The sequence below is a fragment of the Oncorhynchus kisutch genome, linkage group LG15 (assembly GCF_002021735.2).
Source record: "Oncorhynchus kisutch isolate 150728-3 linkage group LG15, Okis_V2, whole genome shotgun sequence".
In the NCBI taxonomy this organism is placed as follows: Eukaryota; Metazoa; Chordata; class Actinopteri; order Salmoniformes; family Salmonidae; genus Oncorhynchus; species Oncorhynchus kisutch.
Window position 1 is genome coordinate 67,233,827 of NC_034188.2, and position 20,592 is coordinate 67,254,418.

At 44.0% G+C, this 20,592-nt stretch overlaps 1 protein-coding gene across 5 annotated transcripts in view; it reads left to right on the top strand.

Moving 5' to 3' along the window:
• The window catches only part of cadm1b (cell adhesion molecule 1b), a 154,447-nt gene that overhangs the window by 68,979 nt on the left and 64,876 nt on the right, over positions 1 to 20,592 (top strand). The window contains exon 1 of one of the 5 annotated variants that reach the window (XM_031790893.1): positions 14,599 to 14,860. The exons of 3 other annotated variants lie outside the window; for them this stretch is intronic. In XM_031790893.1, the coding sequence (XP_031646753.1) occupies positions 14,815 to 14,860 (46 nt within the window). In that variant the 5' untranslated portion in view covers positions 14,599 to 14,814. Of the gene's footprint in view, positions 1 to 14,598; positions 14,861 to 20,592 lie in introns of those variants that run through there. One more of the 5 variants, XM_031790891.1, reaches the window with a different exon arrangement.

The window sequence follows — 20,592 nt, forward strand, 5'->3', positions numbered from 1 at the left end:
GGCCATGTCTGGGTAGAAGTTTAACATCAGTCCTTCTCCTTTTTCGAAGCACTGGGAAACTACAACCGAAGACATAATAGATCATTTTCTTTCATAAAACTTTTTTTCTGGATGTGAAGCTGAAGCAGGACATATTATTGCCTAATGCAAGATATCCAAAAGCCTGCATCAATCCATTTTCTTTCGTAGATAACTTTATCCAACTGAGCATTAGAGGGGAAAAACACATTAAGACATGAGGCCATGTGCCGTTTTTTTATTTCTACCCACTTTGGCACTGTGTTTCCTCTGGATTTTATACTGGTTGTTCTCCTTCCATCCATCTCTTCCTCTGTCTCTCTCTCTCCCTCCCTCTCTTCATCTCTGATGGCCTCTGCCTTTCCTTTCATCAGCCCTCTGACTGAACACCTCCTCGCCATGACCTCACGAGTCGATTGTTTCTTTTGAAACCCTCCCACTATTTGAGGTGGTGTGGCAGAGAGACGCCATTTTGAATCTTCCCACTCTTTGTGGTGGTGAGCTAGCCTCCTCCTCCTCCTCCTCCTCCTCGAACCTTCTCCCCAGGGCAACTCCATGATGGATGGTGGAATTGTTATTCAGCATTCCTGCGCTCCGCTCTGCTGCCAAACTCCTGTCTTGTCCGATGGCCATTGTTCTCCGGACGACTGAAAGAGTCACCTTTAGCCGATTGAAATAAATGAGAGATAACCAAACTGAGACATTAATTACAAAGTTTATCTCCCGGCTGAAGTACACCAATAAAGGACTCTAATAAGGCATCCGTCATAGCACCCATTCTGTATGTGGCTAAGGGCAGCGGCCAGGGGTCAGGCCATGTGATGAATGAAAGTCAGTGCAGAAACCAGAGAAAGTTAGAGAGGGTTAGCAGAGATGCTGCTGTATACAAGCCTCCCAAGGCCACTCTCTGCCTCCAAGGGCCACTTTCTGTTACAGCCTCCAAATTTTAAGAGTACAATTTGGAGGCTGTGACAGCAGAATAAAATGTATTTTGTTGTTGTATCTCTGGGGCTGATAATCTGTTTCCCCTGGAGCAGTGCAGAGTATATCGGCTTTACCTCATTTCTACCAGCATGTCACGTGTGCAACCAGAGGAAAAAAAACTCTAGACCACCTTTACTCCACACACAGAGATGTAAACAAAGCTCTCCCCCGCCCTCCATTTGGCAAATCTGACCATAATTCTATCCTCCTGATTCTTGCTTACAAGCAAAAACTAAAGTAGGAAGTACCAGTGGCTCTATCAATACGGAAGTGGTCAGATGACGCAGATGCTACGCTACAGGACTGTTTTGCTAGCACAGATATGTTCCGGGATTCTTCCAATGGCATTGAGGAGTATACCACCTCAGTCATCGGCTTCATCAATAAGTGCAACGACTACGTTGTCTTCACAGTGACCGTACGTACATATCCCAACCAGAAGCCATGGATTACAGACAACATCCGAATCGAGCTAAAGGCTAGAGCTGCTGCTTTCAAGGAGCAGGACACTAATCCAGACTATGCCCTCAGACGAACCATCAAACAAGCAAAGCGTCAATACAGGATTAAGATTGAATCCTACTACATGGGCTCTGACGCTTGTCGGATGTGGCAGGACTGAAAACTATTACAGAGTAAAAAGGGAAACCCAGACGCGGGCTGCCCAGTGACGCGAGCCAACCAGACTAGCTAAATACCTTTTATGCTCGCTTCGAGGCAAACAAAACTGAAGCATGCGCGAGAGCTCCAGCTGCTCTGGACCAGCTGCTCTGGACCACTGTGTGATTTTTCCATGGGCGCCGAAGACGTGGATGTCGATTATGGCAGCCCCCGCACCTCTCTGATTCAGAGGGGTTGGGTTAAATGCAGAAGACACACTTCAGTTGAATGCATTCAGTTGTACAACTGACTAGGTATCCTCCTTTCCCTTTCCCTGATAACGCTCTCGGTAGCCTTTAAACAGGTCAACATTCACAAAGCCGCTGGGCCAGCCGGATTACCAGGACGTGTACTTAAAGCATGCGCGAACCAACTGGCAAGTGTCTTCACTGACATTTTCAACCTCTCCCTGACCAAGTCTGTCATACCTACATGTTTCAAGCAGACCACCATAGTCCCTGTGCCCAAGGAAGTGAAGGTAACCTGCCTAAATGATTACCATCCCGTAGCACTCACATCAGTAGCCATGAAGTGCTTTGAAAGGCTGGATCACATCAACAGCATCCTCCCAGATAACCTAGACCCACTCCAATTCACATACCGCCCCAACAGATCCACAGATGATGCAATCTCAATTGCACTCCACACTGCCCTTTCCCACCTGGACAATAGGAACACCTATGTGAGAATGCTGTTCACTGACTACAACTCAGCGTTCAACACCATAGTACCCACGAAGCTCATCACTAAACTAAGGACCCTGGGACTAAACACCTCCAACTGGATCCTGGACTTCCTGACGGGGCGCCCCCAGGTGGTAAGGGTAGGCAACAACACGTCTGCCACTCTTATCCACAACACTGGGGCCACTCAGGGGAGTGTTCGTTGGTCCACATCACCAACAAACTATCATGGTCCAAACACACAAAGACAGTCGTGAAGAGAACTTGACAACACCTTTTCACTCTCAGGAGACTGAAAAGATTTGGCATTGGTCCCCAGATCCTCAAACGGTTCTACAGCTGCACCATCGAGAGCATCCTGACCGGTTGCATCACTGCCTGGTATGGCAACTGCTCGGCATCTGACCTTAAAGCGCTACAGAGGGTAGTGCGTATGGGGCCAAGCTTCTGCAATTCAGGACCTATATAATAGGCAGTGTCAGAAGAAAGCACAAGAAATTGTCAGAGACTCCAGTCACCCAAGTCATAGACTGTTTTCTCTGCTACCACACGGCAAGCTGTACCAGCGCCAAGTCTAGGACCAAAAGGCTCCTTAACAGCTTCTACCCCCAAGCCATAAGACTGCTGAACAATTCATCAAATGGCCACCGGACTATTTGCATTGACCCCCCTCCATTTGTTTTGTACACTGCTGCTACTCACTGTGTATTATCTATGCATAGTCACTTCACCCCTACCTACAAGAAAAAATTACCTCGACTAACCTGTACCCCCACACATTGACTCGGTAGTGGCTATATACCCCTGTATATAGCCTCGTTATTGTTATTTTATTGTGTTATTTCAATTCAAATCAAACTTTATTTGTCACATGCACCGAATACAACTAGTGTAGACCTTGCCGTGGAAAGCTTACCTACAAGCCCTTAACCAACAGTGCAGTTCAAGAAGAGTTAAGGAAATATTTACCAAATAAACTAAAGTGAAAAATAATAAAAAAGTAACACAATAAAATAATAATACACTTGTTGTATTCATGTGACAGATAAAGTTTGATTTGATTTGTCTTACAATCGCTATCGCTTGAAAAATAGAACACCCCTGGTTGTCATTTGCAAATTGTGAGTCATTGTGCCATGTACATACTTGCATGTACTGTGCTGTCAGGTGTGTATTAGGTTAGTTTTCATTCAGAAGTTGTGTGAAGCATGTGACCTGTGTTAGCGTTCTAGAATGCATCTAGTTCTATAATTTTCATATTCTGATCAGGTGTTAAGACCCAGTGGTTCATGTCTCTCTCCATGCCTGGTTGGCTCAGCTAAACTGAGCTCAGGAGTATCCAGGTCCGACAAGTTCAGTAAAGCTCAATAAAATCCTCTATGCTCCTAAAATGTCTCCATAAAGTCAGAAAGGAGCTCACTTCACCCAAATAAATGTTGGTTCCGAAGATGCTGCAATTAGCTAATAGTCCGTGTTTTATTTAGTTTCTTTATTGGTTTGAGCTACTGACACATTTTCAGTTGTTTTCGTATTGGCTCACTGGTAGTACAAGCACTTCTCTTTGAAAGTCTAAGAAGGAAGGTGATTACTGTACATGTATTGAACTCTGCTTTGTAGTTGTCCTGAAGGACAAGCCTGAAGACCCAACTGTGTCTCTGTTCGGTGATGTTTTCTTTTGACAGAATAGCAGAATAGCCAGTGTAATGCCAGTGATCTTTTAGTGACCATATTGTAGCTTTTGGCAGCGACTCAGAATGACTGTCTGATATATCCTCTGCTGCACCAGTAAGATTGCACCAGCTGTCTCCCATTTGCTTTCTAATGTCTTCTTTCTTTGTTAACATTTTATCATCTGTCTGATTGCAGCGTAACCTGAGGCCATGCTCTGAGCTCTGAGTCCAGCCGTGGAGGCACTATTGGCCTATGCTGCCAGCCACAGAGAGATTTGGGAGTACTTTAACATTACGGGAATCATTTTTGGATGTTGCCAGATGATAAATGCAGTAACTTTATTTATGAGAAATGAATACCATAGGAAGAATATAGAAGTACTCTGCTTTATTAGACTCTTGCTAAGAGTGTATTAAGTGGAACTTATTGAGTGTTGTTTGAGCTGAGGAGTTTAAGAGGATAGCTAGAGTAGCTCATCTTTTCTTCAGGCTCTCCAACACTCAATAACCTGCTGAATACCATGGTTTTATTTGTGAAATATGAGAGCTTTGTTTTGATTGTAATTCTATCTGAAAATAAAACGTATATATTGTGATCACTCTCTGGTTGGGGGCTGATTAAATGGATGAGGAAGGAATCTGTGCCATACAGAGCTGCTGAAGTTAAAGGGATACTTTGGGATTTTGGCAATGAGGCCCTTTATCTACTTTCCCAGAGATAGATTTGTTTGTGGTCTCTGCAGTTTAAAGGAAGTTTCTAACTAGCGCTAGTACAATTGCTAACTGGCATTAGCAGAATGACTGGAAGTCTATGGGTATCTGCTAGCATGGTAGCAGCGCCCTTAAACTTCCAGTCATTGTGCTAATGCTAGTTAGCATTGGCTCGCAAAACTACCTTCAACTTCCTTCATACTGGACACAGAGACATAAAAATGGTATCCACAAATTCATCTGACTCTGGGGAAGTAGATAAAGGGCACTGTTGCCAAAATCCCAAAGTATCCCTTTAAGTCAAGGCTATGGGCCGTGGAGAAGAATAAAAGGCAATCCCATTAGAGCTGATTAAAGCAAATGTTTCTGGTATAAAACTGCTCCTTTTAATCACAGACGGGTGTGTTCTCATCCACGTTGTGTATCACACAAGCATGAAAACACATTTATCAGTTAATAAAATGACCACCACACTCAGAGGAATCACTTGCATTATGCAAAACAGCAGCCTTCCCCCCTCATATGCAAAACAGGCTTTTTACTCATAAAGAGCCATTATTCACTTGCTTGCCTGCATATCCAATTACAAAATTCCCTTCCCTCATTCGAACAATCATAGGCCCAAATGAAAAATCTCATAGGTAGAAATTAGTAACAGCAGAGGGTAACTTAACTTATCTTTTCATGTTAATTTCATGTTTGTCATTGTTGACTTTCTGTGTAGTAGACCGCGTCTGATAACTTCCTGTGGTCTGAGATACATGTGGTGATCACTTCCTGTATTGTGCTCTGCCAACTGACTCCGTACTGCGATTTATCTGGGATCAGCTGCTACCTGTCCCTGGGCCTGGCGCCAAGGGCATCATGTATCTACACACCGAGATGTCAGCGATAACTTTCTGGGGAGTGAGCTATGTCTGTGACTACTTCCTGTGGAGTGAGATATGTCTGTGACAACTTCCTGTAGTGTGACTACGTCTGTGAATGTGATACAGTAACAGATGCCAGCGTTGGTCTTCCCTGGCTCTCACCTTTATATGGCTCTTTTCGGAGCACTGGCAAAAAAGAAAGATACATTTGTAATGTTAATCAAATCAAATCAAATCAAATTTATTTATATAGCCCTTCGTACATCAGCTGATATCTCAAAGTGCTGTACAGAAACCCAGCCTAAAACCCCAAACAGCAAGCAATGCAGGTGTAGAAGCACGGTGGCTAGGAAAAACTCCCTAGAAAGGCCAATACCTAGGAAGAAACCTAGAGAGGAACCAGGCTATGTGGGGTGGCCAGTCCTCTTCTGGCTGTGCCGGGTGGAGATTATAACAGAACATGGCCAAGATGTTCAAATGTTCATAAATGACCAGCATGGTCGAATAATAATAAGGCAGAACAGTTGAAACTGGAGCAGCAGCACAGTCAGGTGGAAGTTGAAACTGGAGCAGCAGCATGGCCAGGTGGACTGGGGACAGCAAGGAGTCATCATGTCAGGTAGTCCTGGGGCATGGTCCTAGGGCTCAGGTCAGTTGAAACTGGAACAGCAGCATGGCCAGGTGGACTGGGGACAGCAAGGAGTCATCATGTCAGGTAGTCCTGGGGCATGGTCCTAGGGCTCAGGTCCTCCGAGAGAGAGAAAGAAAGAGAGAAGGAGAGAATTAGAGAACGCACACTTAGATTCACACAGGACACCGAATAGGACAGGAGAAGTACTCCAGATATAACAAACTGACCCCAGCCCCCCGACACATAAACTACTGCAGCATAAATACTGGAGGCTGAGACAGGAGGGGTCAGGAGACACTGTGGCCCCATCCGAGGACACCCCCGGACAGGGCCAAACAGGAAGGATATAACCCCACCCACTTTGCCAAAGCACAGCCCCCACACCACTAGAGGGATATCTTCAACCACCAACTTACCATCCGGAGACAAGGCTGAGTATAGCCCACAAAGATCTCCGCCACGGCACAACCCAAAGGGGGGGCGCCAACCCAGACAGGATGACCACAACAGTGAATCAACCCACTCAGGTGACGCACCCCCTCCAGGGACGGCATGAGAGAGCCCCAGCAAGCCAGTGACTCAGCCCCTGTAATAGGGTTAGAGGCAGAGAATCCCAGTGTAAAGAGGGGAACAGGCCAGGCAGGATAACATGAGCTTAGAGTGGAGCTTTCTGACTTGACTACACTATCAGAAGAGCTCAAATCTCTTCAGCAATGCACACTGCTAAGGTTCCATACTACCCTTCCATGTATTAATGTTTGCATTGATGGAAACTTGAATAGTGGTAGGCCCTACATGTTAGGATGTAAATCAAAGTCGGCCGTCCTTCCCTCCCGGTGCAGTGGTACTGTATGTAACACTGTGGCCGAGCCTAGACTCTGTGTCTGTCTGCCCAGGGCAAGCTGTCATGTTGTAGCCTTAGCTGAGGAAACTTCCCCAGCTCATCAGTCATGGAGCAGAGTTAAAGCTAAAGCTCTGAATTTTTGCCGGAAGATTTTGAGAACGCTCAGGTGAAAGGGCATACGTTGAGTCAGAAAGCCTGTGGGGAAAATCTCTTTGGATTTTGATTTAAACTCAGAGTAAGACTGAGTGTGTTCCTTTGGAAACAGTGCCTGAAGCATTGGTTTCCTGCCAGTTTGAACCTGGCATTACATGTGCTCTCAGTGTGCAGTTAATTTCCAGGGTAGCAGATTTAAATATCCACCTCAAGTTCACACTTCACTCAGCTGTGATGGCTTTCTTTTATGGGGATTAGAAGTTACAATTTGGCTGTGCATTTCATTTGGTTTAATGTTTCATACATTTCTTTGGGATGATGCCAAAAAATGAATGCAGAATTTACTGCTCTGGTATTTTCCAAAGTAATGGACTGTGTACACTTTTGCATGTGTATGTGATTTTCCGTTTGTTGAATGATGCATATTGGAATGACTGTGAGACATGAAAAATTGCATTCAGTTAAAATTCTAAACAGGATTGCAATCATGAGGAAGTATTTGATGGTGGAGATGTTGACAAGACAAATGTTTGTTCATTGGGTTGTAATAATCTGTAATCAGAGCACAGTAAATGTGTTTTCCATCAGTCTGTTTTCTAGCGCAGATAGATTTGAAAAATTGCTCCAGGACTCCGATCAAACACCAGACTCAATTGTATTAGCACAGTTTGTAAACAGTGTTTACCTGTGTAATCACAATCCTTTTCAGACACAATAAAAGCAAAACATGTTATTCTGTTTGCATTTGGGGGTAATGTGGCTTGTAGCTTTGAGCCACATCACAGCTACACCTGCAGGTTTATATGTACTATACTGTATGTCCACTCACATCCAGTGGTGGAATTGTGTTACAAGGACAGCTCAGGAGTTCACGCTGCTTGCTGTTGTCCTTTAATGGTCTTAGAAAAAGGGTCGACCTGAGGGACACGTTGTCATGTTGTAGATGAAATGCTGGGTTGCGTCCCAAATGCTACTCTATTCTCTAGTGGACAACGTGGTGCACATAGTAGACACAGACCAAAGGTAGTGCACTATATAGGGAACAGGGTCCCATTTGGGATGCAGCCCTGCTCTAGGCCCTGAAGAGTCTTAACTCGTAGTATCCACTCAAACAATATAGGTCATCTTTGGCAGTGTAGAGGGTAATAGAGCCAATTCAAGCCAACATGCCTAAAACAGAAAGTCACAGTCTACAATCCAGCTCTCATATTCAGGGAACAAATTAGAACATGAAGTCAGTTTGCTACTGTTTCAATCCTACTGTATAGCCTATCTACTACAGAGTACAGACATGTATCAGACATCAATGGAAGTATCAATTAATAAGGTACTTTATGTGTACACCTACACATTCCATTCAAGCTCTTGTACTGCAGTGTAATAATGCTCTACAAAATCCGTAGAGCACGACCCTACCTCACACAGTAAGTGGCGCAGGTCCTAATCCAGGCACTTGTCTGCAACTCGCTGTTGGCTGGGCTCCCCCCCTGCAACTTATCCAGAAGGCTGCAGTCCCCCTGTTGTTCAACCTACCCAAGTTCTCCCATGTCACCCCGCTCCTCTGCACACTCCACTGACTTCCAGGCGAAGCTTGCATCCACTACAAGACCATGGTACTTGCCAACTAAGCACCAAGAGGAACTACCCCTTCCCACCTTCAGGCTCAAACCCTACACCCCAACCTGTGTACTTCATTCTTCGTTCTGTCACCTCTGGTCTCATGGCCCTTCCAACCCTACAGGAGGGCAGCTCCCACTCAGCCTAGTCAAGGCTCTTCTCTGTCCTGGCACCTCAATGGCAGAACCAGCTTCCTCCTGAAGCTAGGACAGCAGAGTCCCTGCCCATCTTCTGAAAACATCTAAAACCTAAATCTTCATAGAGTATTTTAAATAAGTATTTCGTGAACTAACACTCTCACTCAACTTTGCTGATATTGAGGAAAAATGTGCTTACTTTATGACTGAGATATGTGGTTGTCTCACCTATCTTAAGATAAATGCACTAACTATAAGTCGCTCTGGATTAATGTCTGCTAAATTACTAAAATGTAAATGTAAACCTTTGGTTAGGAAGTAGAGAGGGCTGTTGTATCTGGCGGGATGAGAGTTCACTCTCTGTCTAATCAGAGGATTATAGAAGACTTCACTCTGGACCAGCACATCAGTTGTAAACCCAGAGCTATGTCTGTGTCCCGAATGGTACCCTATTCCCTTTATAGTGCACTACTTTTGACCAGGGAGCTGGTCAAAGTAATGCAATTTATAGGGAATAGGGTGCCATTTGGGACACAGAGATGTTCTTCTCACTCACAGATAGTCCTGAAGAGAATATTAATACTGAGGCAGGACTTTTCTCTGTGGGTTTCTGGTGCATGGGGGCTATTACAGTTAGACAAGGCTAGATGAGTAGAATTGTTTTAATTGGGCACTGTACTAATACTGTAAGAACTATCAGACACGTTTACATATGTGTCTGTGGAATGTGGAATGACAACTTCCAATTGAATTAAATGCCAAAGATCTGCAAATGTTTCATATTAGAGTCATTGCTAATGCATTGTAAGAGCCATTTGTTGTGGCGAACCAGTGCACTTGAACTTTCCATGGAGAGTGTTTTATTTACACAGAAGCGTGATGGCCTCTCTGCAAGCACACCAGCTCTACTGAGAGGAGAGAGTACATTACATTAATCTGACTAATGAGCTATCACATCGAATAAGTAAATCTACAAGAACAATAATGTATTTTAATAAGAAATGCTAAATGCCATGGAATGAAAAATTACCTCTCAGAAGCCCTACACAATAAAATCAATCTGAAGTTGATTTTAATAATTGATCAGTGAGAAAGTGCTAGGAGAGAAGAGAGCTTTGCTGATATGCAGAAGAATAGGTTTTTAGGGTTTGAATTGCAAAATCCTATTGATCGTCTTTGAATAACGCTTAGTGGAAGAGTCTCAGACTTAGGGATTGTTTATGGATCGCTGTTGACCTTAGAATTTCCCTTGGAGATTGTGTTTAAGACTGAAATTGGCTGCCAAATCTGCACATGATAAATCCAAAGTGACAACAATATATAGAGTATAGAGATTTAGCTGCTCTCAGCTTTATTTTTTGCCAACAAACACATACATCATCATCAGGAACAAGTAGTGTACCACTAGGCAGCTTCACCCTCACTCACACCTCCTCATGTTCTCATTCATCAATGTTGATTGAACATGAATGCTTCAAATCACATGAGAGAGAAAATGAAAGTGAGAATTCAGCTGAAAGATTTGGTGAATGGAGTGTGTGTCAACAAATAACGTATCTATTTTAGAAATAATGTTTTAGATGGTATTTGACCCCCCTATGAGGTCTGGAATGCTCAGACTCAATCTCCTTGCCATTATGCTCTCATATGTTGATGCAGAAGAGATCTGCCAGCAAAATTATAAAGGATTGGATTTAAAAAAATGAAAGCCTACCAATTACTGAACAGCTGTGGCTCTTGAACACAGCACATGGAATAATCAATGCCCTCCCCTCCCCATTAACCCCCAGGGAGAACTTCTGTTATGGTACAGACATCATCAAGCAGTCATCTCTCCTTTAGTTACTATGCTGCTTTCTGTTTATTTGCTGAGGACAGGAGACATTTCCAGACAGCCAGAATGCTTTATGAAGTGGACTCTTTTCACTCCCATGCCAAACTGACATACAACAGTTTGAGAGGCCAATCAAACAGAAATTGAAATTTGAATCCCCCCCCCCCAAGAGCTTGTTAGTGCTCTGCCAAATTAGTGTTTCTAATTTCCATTGCAACTGCGACATGGGTATACTATCATACGATTAGTGTCACTGCAATATAGTGTCACTGAGTAGTTTCACTCCAACAATATATACTTTAAAATTGTTAAAACTGTCTGTTTTAACAATTTAACATAGATGCTGACACAAGTGACTCATCACAATAAGTTCCATCTTGCATTTTGAAAGCAATTTGCCTCTATTTATTGATGTGTTTCCATCCTCAGACACGTTGCTTTTCTTTCTACTGCACCTGGAAGACTAATGGAGATTTTACCTCCACTGCAGTCAATAGTTTTTGATGCAGCAGTTTATTTATGGGTAAAACAGTCACTGTCAGATAGATGCACCTTTCAGCACCCGCTGTGAGAAGATATTCAAAGAGTTTGAAAGCAAAGACAAAGAAGGGAAGTGATAAAAGAGTGAGACATTCAGTGGAACAGCTAAAAACAACAACAAGGTAGACAACATGGTAGATATCAGTTTACAGAACAGTTGTCACTTTAAAACGGCTTCTGCCGATGCTTAATGACAATAATATATTCATGAGCAGTATTCATGAGTTCTTCCTTCCTCCTCTTGGTTTAGGCTATATTAACACATAGCTGCGCTCTATACACAGTACATATCAGTATTTAATCAGTGTGCAGTACACACATGTTCAGTGTGACTAAAACGTTATGCAGTCAGTGTATAGGTGAACAATGTGTCCCCAAGTACTCACCAGTTCTTGGGTGAGTGTGCATGCATTTTAATGTGTGATTTAAGGGACCTAGAATGAACAGTGGATTACAGGTGATTAGGAGGCTTGTGTGAATCTCTTCCCTGTGTCCCTCTTTGGGTCTGCAGCACACACACTGCCTTTGAAGTGGTGTCACTTTCAAATGATCTCAGTTCTCATGTTTAACTATGGCGTTTAGAGTCGTTCCGGGACTTGGGAAACATGTTACGAGATGAAAGCTAACACAATGTCAGCACCCCTTTGGAAAGAGTCTTCCAAATAATGAACCATGACTTGTAAAATAAGAGATGAACAGCGGTTCTAAACTGTAAGGACTGATCTCAGTTCAGTCTCTGTATGAGGTAAAGAACTGAATGAGAGGCAGAGCAAGATAGATCCTGCTCTCTCTTTACTGTATAGTACCACAGTGCTCGCTAAATCAAATCAAATCAAATTTATTTATATAGCCCTTCGTACATCAGCTGATATCTCAAAGTGCTGTACAGAAACCCAGCCTAAAACCCCAAACAGCAAGCAATGCAGGTGTAGGAGCACGGTGGCTAGGAAAAACTCCCTAGAAAGGCCAAAACCTAGGAAGAAACCTAGGATGGAACCAGGCTATGTGGGGTGGCCAGTCCTCTTCTGGCTGTGCCGGGTGGAGATTATAACAGAACATGGCCAAGATGTTCAAATGTTCATAAATGACCAGCATGGTTGAATAATAATAAGGCAGAACAGTTGAAACTGGAGCAGCAGCACGGCCAGGTGGACTGGAGACAGCAAGGAGTCATCATGTCAGGTAGTCCTGGGGCATGGTCCTAGGGCTCAGGTCCTCAGAGAGAGAGAAAAAAAGAGAGAAAGAGAGAATTAGAGAAAGCACATGTGGGGTGGCCAGTCCTCTTCTGGCTGTGCCGGGTGGAGATTATAACAGAACATGGCCAAGATGTTAAAATGTTCATAAATGACCAGCATGGTCTAATAATAATAAGGCAGAACAGTTGAAACTGGAGCAGCAGCACGGCCAGGTGGACTGGGGACAGCAAGGAGTCATCATGTCAGGTAGTCCTGGGGCATGGTCCTAGGGCTCAGGTCCTCCGAGAGAGAGAAAGAAAGAGAGAAAGAGAGAATTAGAGAAAGCATACTTAAATTCACACAGGACACCGAATAGGACAGGAGAAGTACTCCAGATATATCAAACTGACCCTAGCCCCCCGACACATAAACTACTGCAGCATAAATACTGGAGGCTGAGACAGGTGGGGTCAGGAGACACTGTGGCCCCATCCGAGGACACCCCCTGACAGGGCCAAACAGGAAGGATATAACCCCACCCACTTTGCCAAAGCACAGCCCCCACACCACTAGAGGGATATCTTCAACCACCAACTTACCATCCTGAGACAAGGCTGAGTATAGCCCACAAAGATCTCCGTCACGGCACAACCCAAGGGGGGGGGCGCCAACCCAGACAGGATGACCACATCAGTGAATCAACCCACTCAGGTGACGCACCCCTTCCAGGGACGCCATGAGAGAGCCCCAGTAAAAGCGAGTGACTCAGCCCCTGTAATAGGGTTAGAGACAGAGAATCCCAGTGGAAAGACGGGAACCGGCCAGGCAGAGACAGCAAGGGCGGTTCGTTGCTCCAGAGCCTTTCCGTTCACCTTCCCACTCCTGGGCCAGACTACACTCAATCATATGACCCACTGAAGAGATGAGTCTTCAGTAAAGACGTAAAGGTTGAGACTGAGTCTGCGTCTCTCACATGGGTAGGCAGACCGTTCCATAAAAATTGAGCTCTAAAGGAGAAAGCCCTGCCTCCAGCTGTTTGCTTAGAAATTCTAGGGACAATTAGGAGGCCTGCGTCTTGTGACCGTAGCGTACGTGTAGGTATGTACGGCAGGACCAAATCAGAGAGATAGGTAGGGGCAAGCCCATGTAATGCTTTGTAGGTTAGCAGTAAAACCTTGAAATCAGCCCTTGCTTTGACAGGAAGCCAGTGTAGGGAGGCTAGCACTGGAGTAATATGATACATTTTTGGGGTTCTAGTCAAGATTCTAGCAGCCGTATTTAGCACTAACTGAAGTTTATTTAGTGCTTTATCCGGGTAGCCGGAAAGTAGAGCATTGCAGTAGTCTAACCTAGAAGTGACAAAAGCATGGATTAACTTTTCTGCATCATTTTTGGACAGAAAGTTTCTGATTTTTCCAATGTTACGTAGATGGAAAAAAGCTGTCCTTGAAATGGTCTTGATATGTTCTTCAAAAGAGAGATCAGGGTCCAGAGTAACGCCGAGGTCCTTCACAGTTTTATTTGAGACGACTGTACAACCATTAAGATTAATTGTCAGATTCAACAGAAGATCTCTTGGTTTCTTGGGATCTAGAACAAGCATCTCTGTTTTGTCCGAATTTAAAAGTAGAAAGTTTACAATCTCTCCAAAAGAATGTGGTGATCGATGGTATCAAATGCAGCACTAAGGTCTAGGAGCGTAGGAGCCTCGGTCCGATGCCATTAAAATGTAATTTACCACCTTCACAAGTGCAGTCTCAGTGCTATGATGGGGTCTAAAACCAGACTGAAGCATTTCGTATACATTGTTTGTCTTCAGGAAGGCAGTGAGTTGCTGCGCAACAGCCTTTTCTAAAAAAAAATTAGAGGAATGCGGAAAGCTGCGGGGACTGTGCCAGGGGATTTATACTACTCTCTGTACTTACTGGTGGCACAGACGCTGTTTCATCCTTTCCTATACTGAAATTACCCTTGCCTAACGATTGCGTCTGAAGCTGGGCTTGTAACACAGCTATCCTCGCCGTAAGGCGATCGTTCTCCTGTATATTATGAGTACAGCGACTGCAATTAGAAGGCATCATGTTAATGTTACTACTTAGCTTCGGCTGTTGGAGATCCTGACGAACAGTGTCCAGATAAAGCGTCCGGAGTGAAAAAGTTGAACGGTAAAAAAAAAATATATATAAACGGTAAAAACCGTAAAGTTGTCAGGTAGCAAAATAGGTTGGCAACAAAACGCACAGCAACTCACAGCAACTCGTAAACAAGTCTGCAAGTTGTGACTGGAAATGACGTCCAAACCTCCCCCAGGTGTCCACAGGAAGAGTTTGGAAGGTATGGTATGTTGAACCCTACACTAGATTGACTGACTGTATTGTACCACAGTACTAGCTACTGGAGATTGACTGACTGTATAGTATCACAGTGCTAGCTACACTAGATTGACTGACTGTATTGTACCACAGTGCTAGCTACAGGAGATTAACTGACTGTATAGTACCACAGTGCTCGCCACAGTAGATTGACTGACTGTGTGCTTTTCTGCCTTAAAGAGGTTTACAGTATGTGAGTAATGTTGCTTTGTCTGATTCTGTATTCTGGATGAGCTGTCTAATTGTGCACAGTTCACATTCCCCCAATCCCTTGGCTCCAGTGATGGGGATTCATTTAGCCTTTATTTTACCTCATTATACGGCCCTGTGTTATTGCCAGGCCGTATGTGGGGTATTTTGCATCGTTGAAATTGACTCTGGTAATCTCATTAGATAATGAAGGCTGTTACTCTACACCTCATTCATAGGAGAGAGAGAGAGAGCACAGCATAAACTGGTTAATTTGGAACAATGTAATTAGTTATTGTTATTGTTTTTGCAAGTGTTTATTATATGCAAGTCTAGGTCTGTGTGTGATAGAAGTTCATTGACATTATGACACAGTATTTTGCAGATATAGCACAACATTAAAGTTGATTAATTTTGCTGTCATAACCCCTTTCACCTATTTCTTTATAAAAGAGCAACTCTTACAAAACAAATGCAAATGTGACACAGAAAAATATGACCTATTTGGTCACCATAGCAACTATATGGGTCATATTGAGGAGGGGGGTGGGAGTAGGGCAACATACAGACCTGTAGCTCAGAGAGTAATATTACCTGCTGTACATATCTGTACCTCTGTCATACCCCATTCAGTCTCTATTGTCTTCACGCAACGTTTGGTTTAACCTTGTGCACAAATCAAAGGTGAGCAATGGCTCCTGGTGAAGTGGTTACATTGTTGGGGTTGACTCACTGACTCACAGCCCAGCGAGCAGCACACAGAGAGGAGAAGCACAGAGAGCCACCTCTCTGCCAGGAGCCAGGCAGGGCTTTCCAATACTGACTGTGGAGGTTGTGATGGGTCCAACGCTCCAATACAGAGCACTGATATAGCACCACTGGCTGTTCTCACTCTCATTCCCATGCCAGCCTCTTGTCTGGTGCAAACAAACTGTGTCCTCCTAACCGTGACCTTGGTCCTCCTATCATAGTCCATCTTCACTCTGAGATTCTAGGAACAGTACAACACAGCCTCTCCCAACCCTAAAATAGAACGACAGATTAAACAACATTAGTCTCTATTTATCCTTTGTTCCAAGAAAATAGAAGATGTAACTGCCCAGTGCACAGTGAATTAGCCCTCTGGTTAGTGAGTCCTGCTGTAAATGAATGGCCTTTCAGTGTGGTCAGGAAGAAGCCCTTCACTGGTGATTCACGGTGGCTGTAGTTTCCTCTACTGCTTCAGCCACGTTCCCTGAAGACCCTCTCTAATCCCCTTATTCTAGCCAACTCAGTGTGTGTGTGTGTGTGTGTGCGTGTGTGTGTGTGTGCGTGCGTGCGTGCGTGCATGTGTGCCCTCCCTTTCACTGTGTGGGCATGGTGTCCTCGGGTGACACCCCAAAATGTGGATAATGGCACTGGGGATGCAGATAGACAACAAGCTAATGCTTATAAGTTGATACGCTGCACTTACTCTGCCCATACATACCTGATGCTGCGCCATACATTTGAAATCGGAAGTTTACATACACCTTAGCCAAATACATTTAAACTCAGTTTCACAATTCTTGACATTTACTCCTAGTAAAAATTCCTGTTTTAGGTCAGTTAAGATCACCACTTTATTTTAAGAATGTGAAATGTCAGAATAATAGTAGAGAGAAAGATTTATTTCAGATTTGATTTCTTTCATCACATTCCCAGTGGGTTAGAAGTTTACATACACTCAATTAGTATTTGGAAACGTTTAACTTGGGTCAAACGTTTCGAGTGGCCTTCAACAAGCTTCCCACAATAAGTTGGGTGAATGTTGCCCCATTCCTCCTGACAGAACTGGTGTAACTGAGTCAGGTTTGTGGGCCTCCTTGCTCGGACATGCTTTTTCAGTTCTGCCCACAAATGTTCTATAGGATTGAGGTTAGGGCTTTGTGATGGCCACTCCAATAACTTGACTTTGTTGTCCTTAAGATATTTTGCCACAACTTTGGAAGTATGCTTGGGGTCATTGTCCATTTGGAAGACCCATTTGCGACCAAGCTTTAACCTCCTGACTGATGTCTTGAGATGTTGCTTCAATATATTCACATAATTTTCCTCCCTCATGATGTAATCTATTTTGTGAAATGAACCAGTCCCTCCTGCAGCAAAGCACCCCCACAACATGATGCTGCCACCCCCGTGCTTCACGGTTGGGATGGTGTTCTTCGGCTTGCAAGCATCCCCCTTTTTCCTCCAAACATAACAATGGTCATTATGGCCAAACAGGTATATTTTTGTTTCATCAGACCAGAGGACAGAGGACAGACCAGAGACCAGAGGACAGGTTATGTCAATATAGGACTCATTTTACGTTGGCTACTTTTGTAGCTATTTACTCCAGCATCTTCACAAGGTCCTTTGCTGTTGTTTTGGGATTGATTTGTACTTGTTGCACCAAAGTACATTAATCTCTAGGAGACAGAATGCTTCTCCTTCCTGAGCGGTATGACGGCTGCGTGGTCCCATGGTGTTTATACTTGCGTACTATTGTTTGTACAGATGAACGTGGTACCTTCAGGAAATTGTCCCAAGGATGAACCAGACTTGTGGAGGTCTACAATTTATTTTCTGAGATCTTGGCTGATTTCTTTTGATTTTCCCATGATGTCAAGCAAAGAGGCACTGAGTTTGAAGGTAGGCCTTGAAATACATCCACAGGTTCACCTCAAATTGACTCAAATGTTCACCTCCAATTGACTCAACAATAGATGCTGTCATCAGGCAGCATGGCTGTAAAGACAAAATAGGTTTCAATGAGGGAATGTTGAGCTAACAGGCTCAGAGTCACAGAGGAGCGTCTGTCTTGTCTATCTCCGCCGATGCTGTTTGTTTGATGATGTGTGTCTGATGGCTAATGCTGGGAGTCTGATAAAGTCTGCGTGATGCATTCTATATCTCTGCTGGAAGAGCTATGTGATGGCTTCAGAGTCTATTTCACAAATGACCTCTCTGAGCAAACAATAAAATGAGTTCACCTGAACCCCAGTCAGTGCCTTGTTCAGTTGTGCCAATAACCTGCAGCTCTCATATCAGCCATCCCATCAACAGAGCAAACACAGTTTGTGGCTGGGCCTCACCTCATCTGGTACAGCTTGTTGGAGCCAAACCACATCATAGAGATAGACAATAGAGATGACATGACATGGTTGGTGGCACCTTAATTGGGGAGAACGGGTTCGAGGCAATGGCTGGAGAGGAATAGCTTGAATGATATCACATATATCAAACTCATGGTTTCCATGGGTTTGATGCCATTCCATTTACTCCATTTCAGACATTATTATGAGTTGTTTTCCCCTCAGCTGTTTTCACTGCCAGTCTGCACAGAGCTATATCAACCCAGATCACATCGGACTGCTCTCTCTACCATATCACCGGATTTCTGCCGCTCTGGATCATTACACCGGATCATTATTCCGGATCATCACAGCTAGCTAGCTGCAAACGAGTGGCTACTGTTAGCTAACGCCTCTGTCCCAAAGGTAGCACTAGCTAGCCTTGAGCTAGGCCCATATACCAGCTAATTCTAGGGCTACAATACCTCCTTTGCCAATTGGTCTGGACCCTTTATTGTCGACACGGAGCACTGCCGATCCATCATGACTGGACTGCCGACGTGATCGCCCGATGTGGTCTCAACTGGCTATTCTGTTACGATATCGCCGCAGAATCATCTACTAGCCCCGGCCTGCTAACTTTTCTGAACGCTGTGTCCCCTGCTCACCTAACGTAGTAGTGACAACCTCACGGCACCCTGACTCACTTATTGCTGCTCTTTTGACCCTATGATCACTCGGCTACACAGCGGATGCCCCCTGGACTGTTTCAATAACACGGTACCTCATTTTGTTTACCTGTCGTTCCCAGCCTCGAACTCAGGTCCTTTATGTACCTAACTGACCAGCTCTGCCCATTCATCGCAATTTACCCGTTGTTGTCTTAGCTCTCCTGATCAACACCTGTGATTGCTTTATGCCTCTCTCTAATGCCAATATGCCTTGTCTACTGCTGTCTTGGCTTTTAATTCTTTTATTTCAATGTAGAGCCCTCATTCCCACTCAAAATGCCTTAGATAGCTCTTTTGTCCCACCCCAGACATGCAGAGGAGAACTCACCTAGGTTAACTGATGCCTCCAGAGATGAAACCTCTCTCATCGTTACGCAACGCATAGGTTTACCTCCACTGTTCTCACATCTTACCATACCCTTGTCTGTACATTATTCCTTAAATCTATTCTTCCTCACCCAGAAATCTGGTCCTTTATTCTCTGTCCCCAACGCACTAGAAGACCAGTTCTTATAGCCTCTAGCAATACCCTTATCCTACTCCTCCTCTATTCCTCTGGTGATGTAGAGGTTAACCCAGGCCCTGTAGCCCCCAGTTCCACTCCTATTCCCCAGGCACTATCATTTGTTGACTTCTGTAACCGTAAAAGCCTTAGTTTCATGCATGTTAATATCAGAAGCCTCCTCCCTAAGTTTGTCTTTTTCACTGCTTTAGCACACTCTGCCAACCCCGATGTCCTAGCTGTGTCTGAATCCTTGCTTAGGAAGGCCACCAAAAATTCTGAAATTTCCATCCCCAACTACAACATTTTCCTCCAAAATAGAACTGCCAAAGGGGGTGGAGTTGCAATCTACTGCAGAGACAGCCTGCAGAGTTCTGTCATGCTATCCAGGTCTGTGCCCAAACAGTTCTTCTACTTCTACGAGCTTCTACTTTTAAAAATCCACCTTTCCAGAAATAAGTCTATCACTGTAGCTACTACAGACCCCCCTCAGCCGCCAGCTGTGCCCTGGACACCATATGTGAATGAATTGCCCCCCCATTTATCAGAGTTTGTACTGTTAGGGGACCTAAACTGGGATATGCTTAACTTCTTGCGTTGAGCAATCCCGTATCTGGGAGCGTAATCATAGCCTCAAGCTCATTACCATAACGCAACGTTAACTATTCATGAAAATCGCAAATGAAATGAAAGAAATATATTCACTCACAAGCTTAGCCTTTTGTTAACAACACTGTCATCTCAGATTTTCAAAATATGCTTTTCAACCATAGCTGCACAAGCATTTGTGTAAGAGTATAGATAGCTAGCATAGCATTAAGCCTAGCATTCAGCAGGCAACATTTTCACAAAAACAATAAATAAATAAATAAAATCATTTACCTTTGAAGAACTTTGGATGTTTTCAATGAGGAGACTCTCAGTTAGATAGCAAATGTTCAGTTTTTCCAAAAATATTATTTGTGTAGGAGAAATCGCTCCATTTTGTTCATCACGTTTGGCTAAGAAAAAACAACATTACAACGCTGAACATTTTTCCAAATTAACTCCATAATATCGACAGAAACATGGCAAACGTTGTTTAGAATCAATCCTCAAGGTGTTTTTCACATATCTATTCGATGATAAATCATTCGTGGCAGTTTGGTTTCTCCTCTGAAGCAAATGGAAAAATACACGCAGCTGGAGATTACGCAAT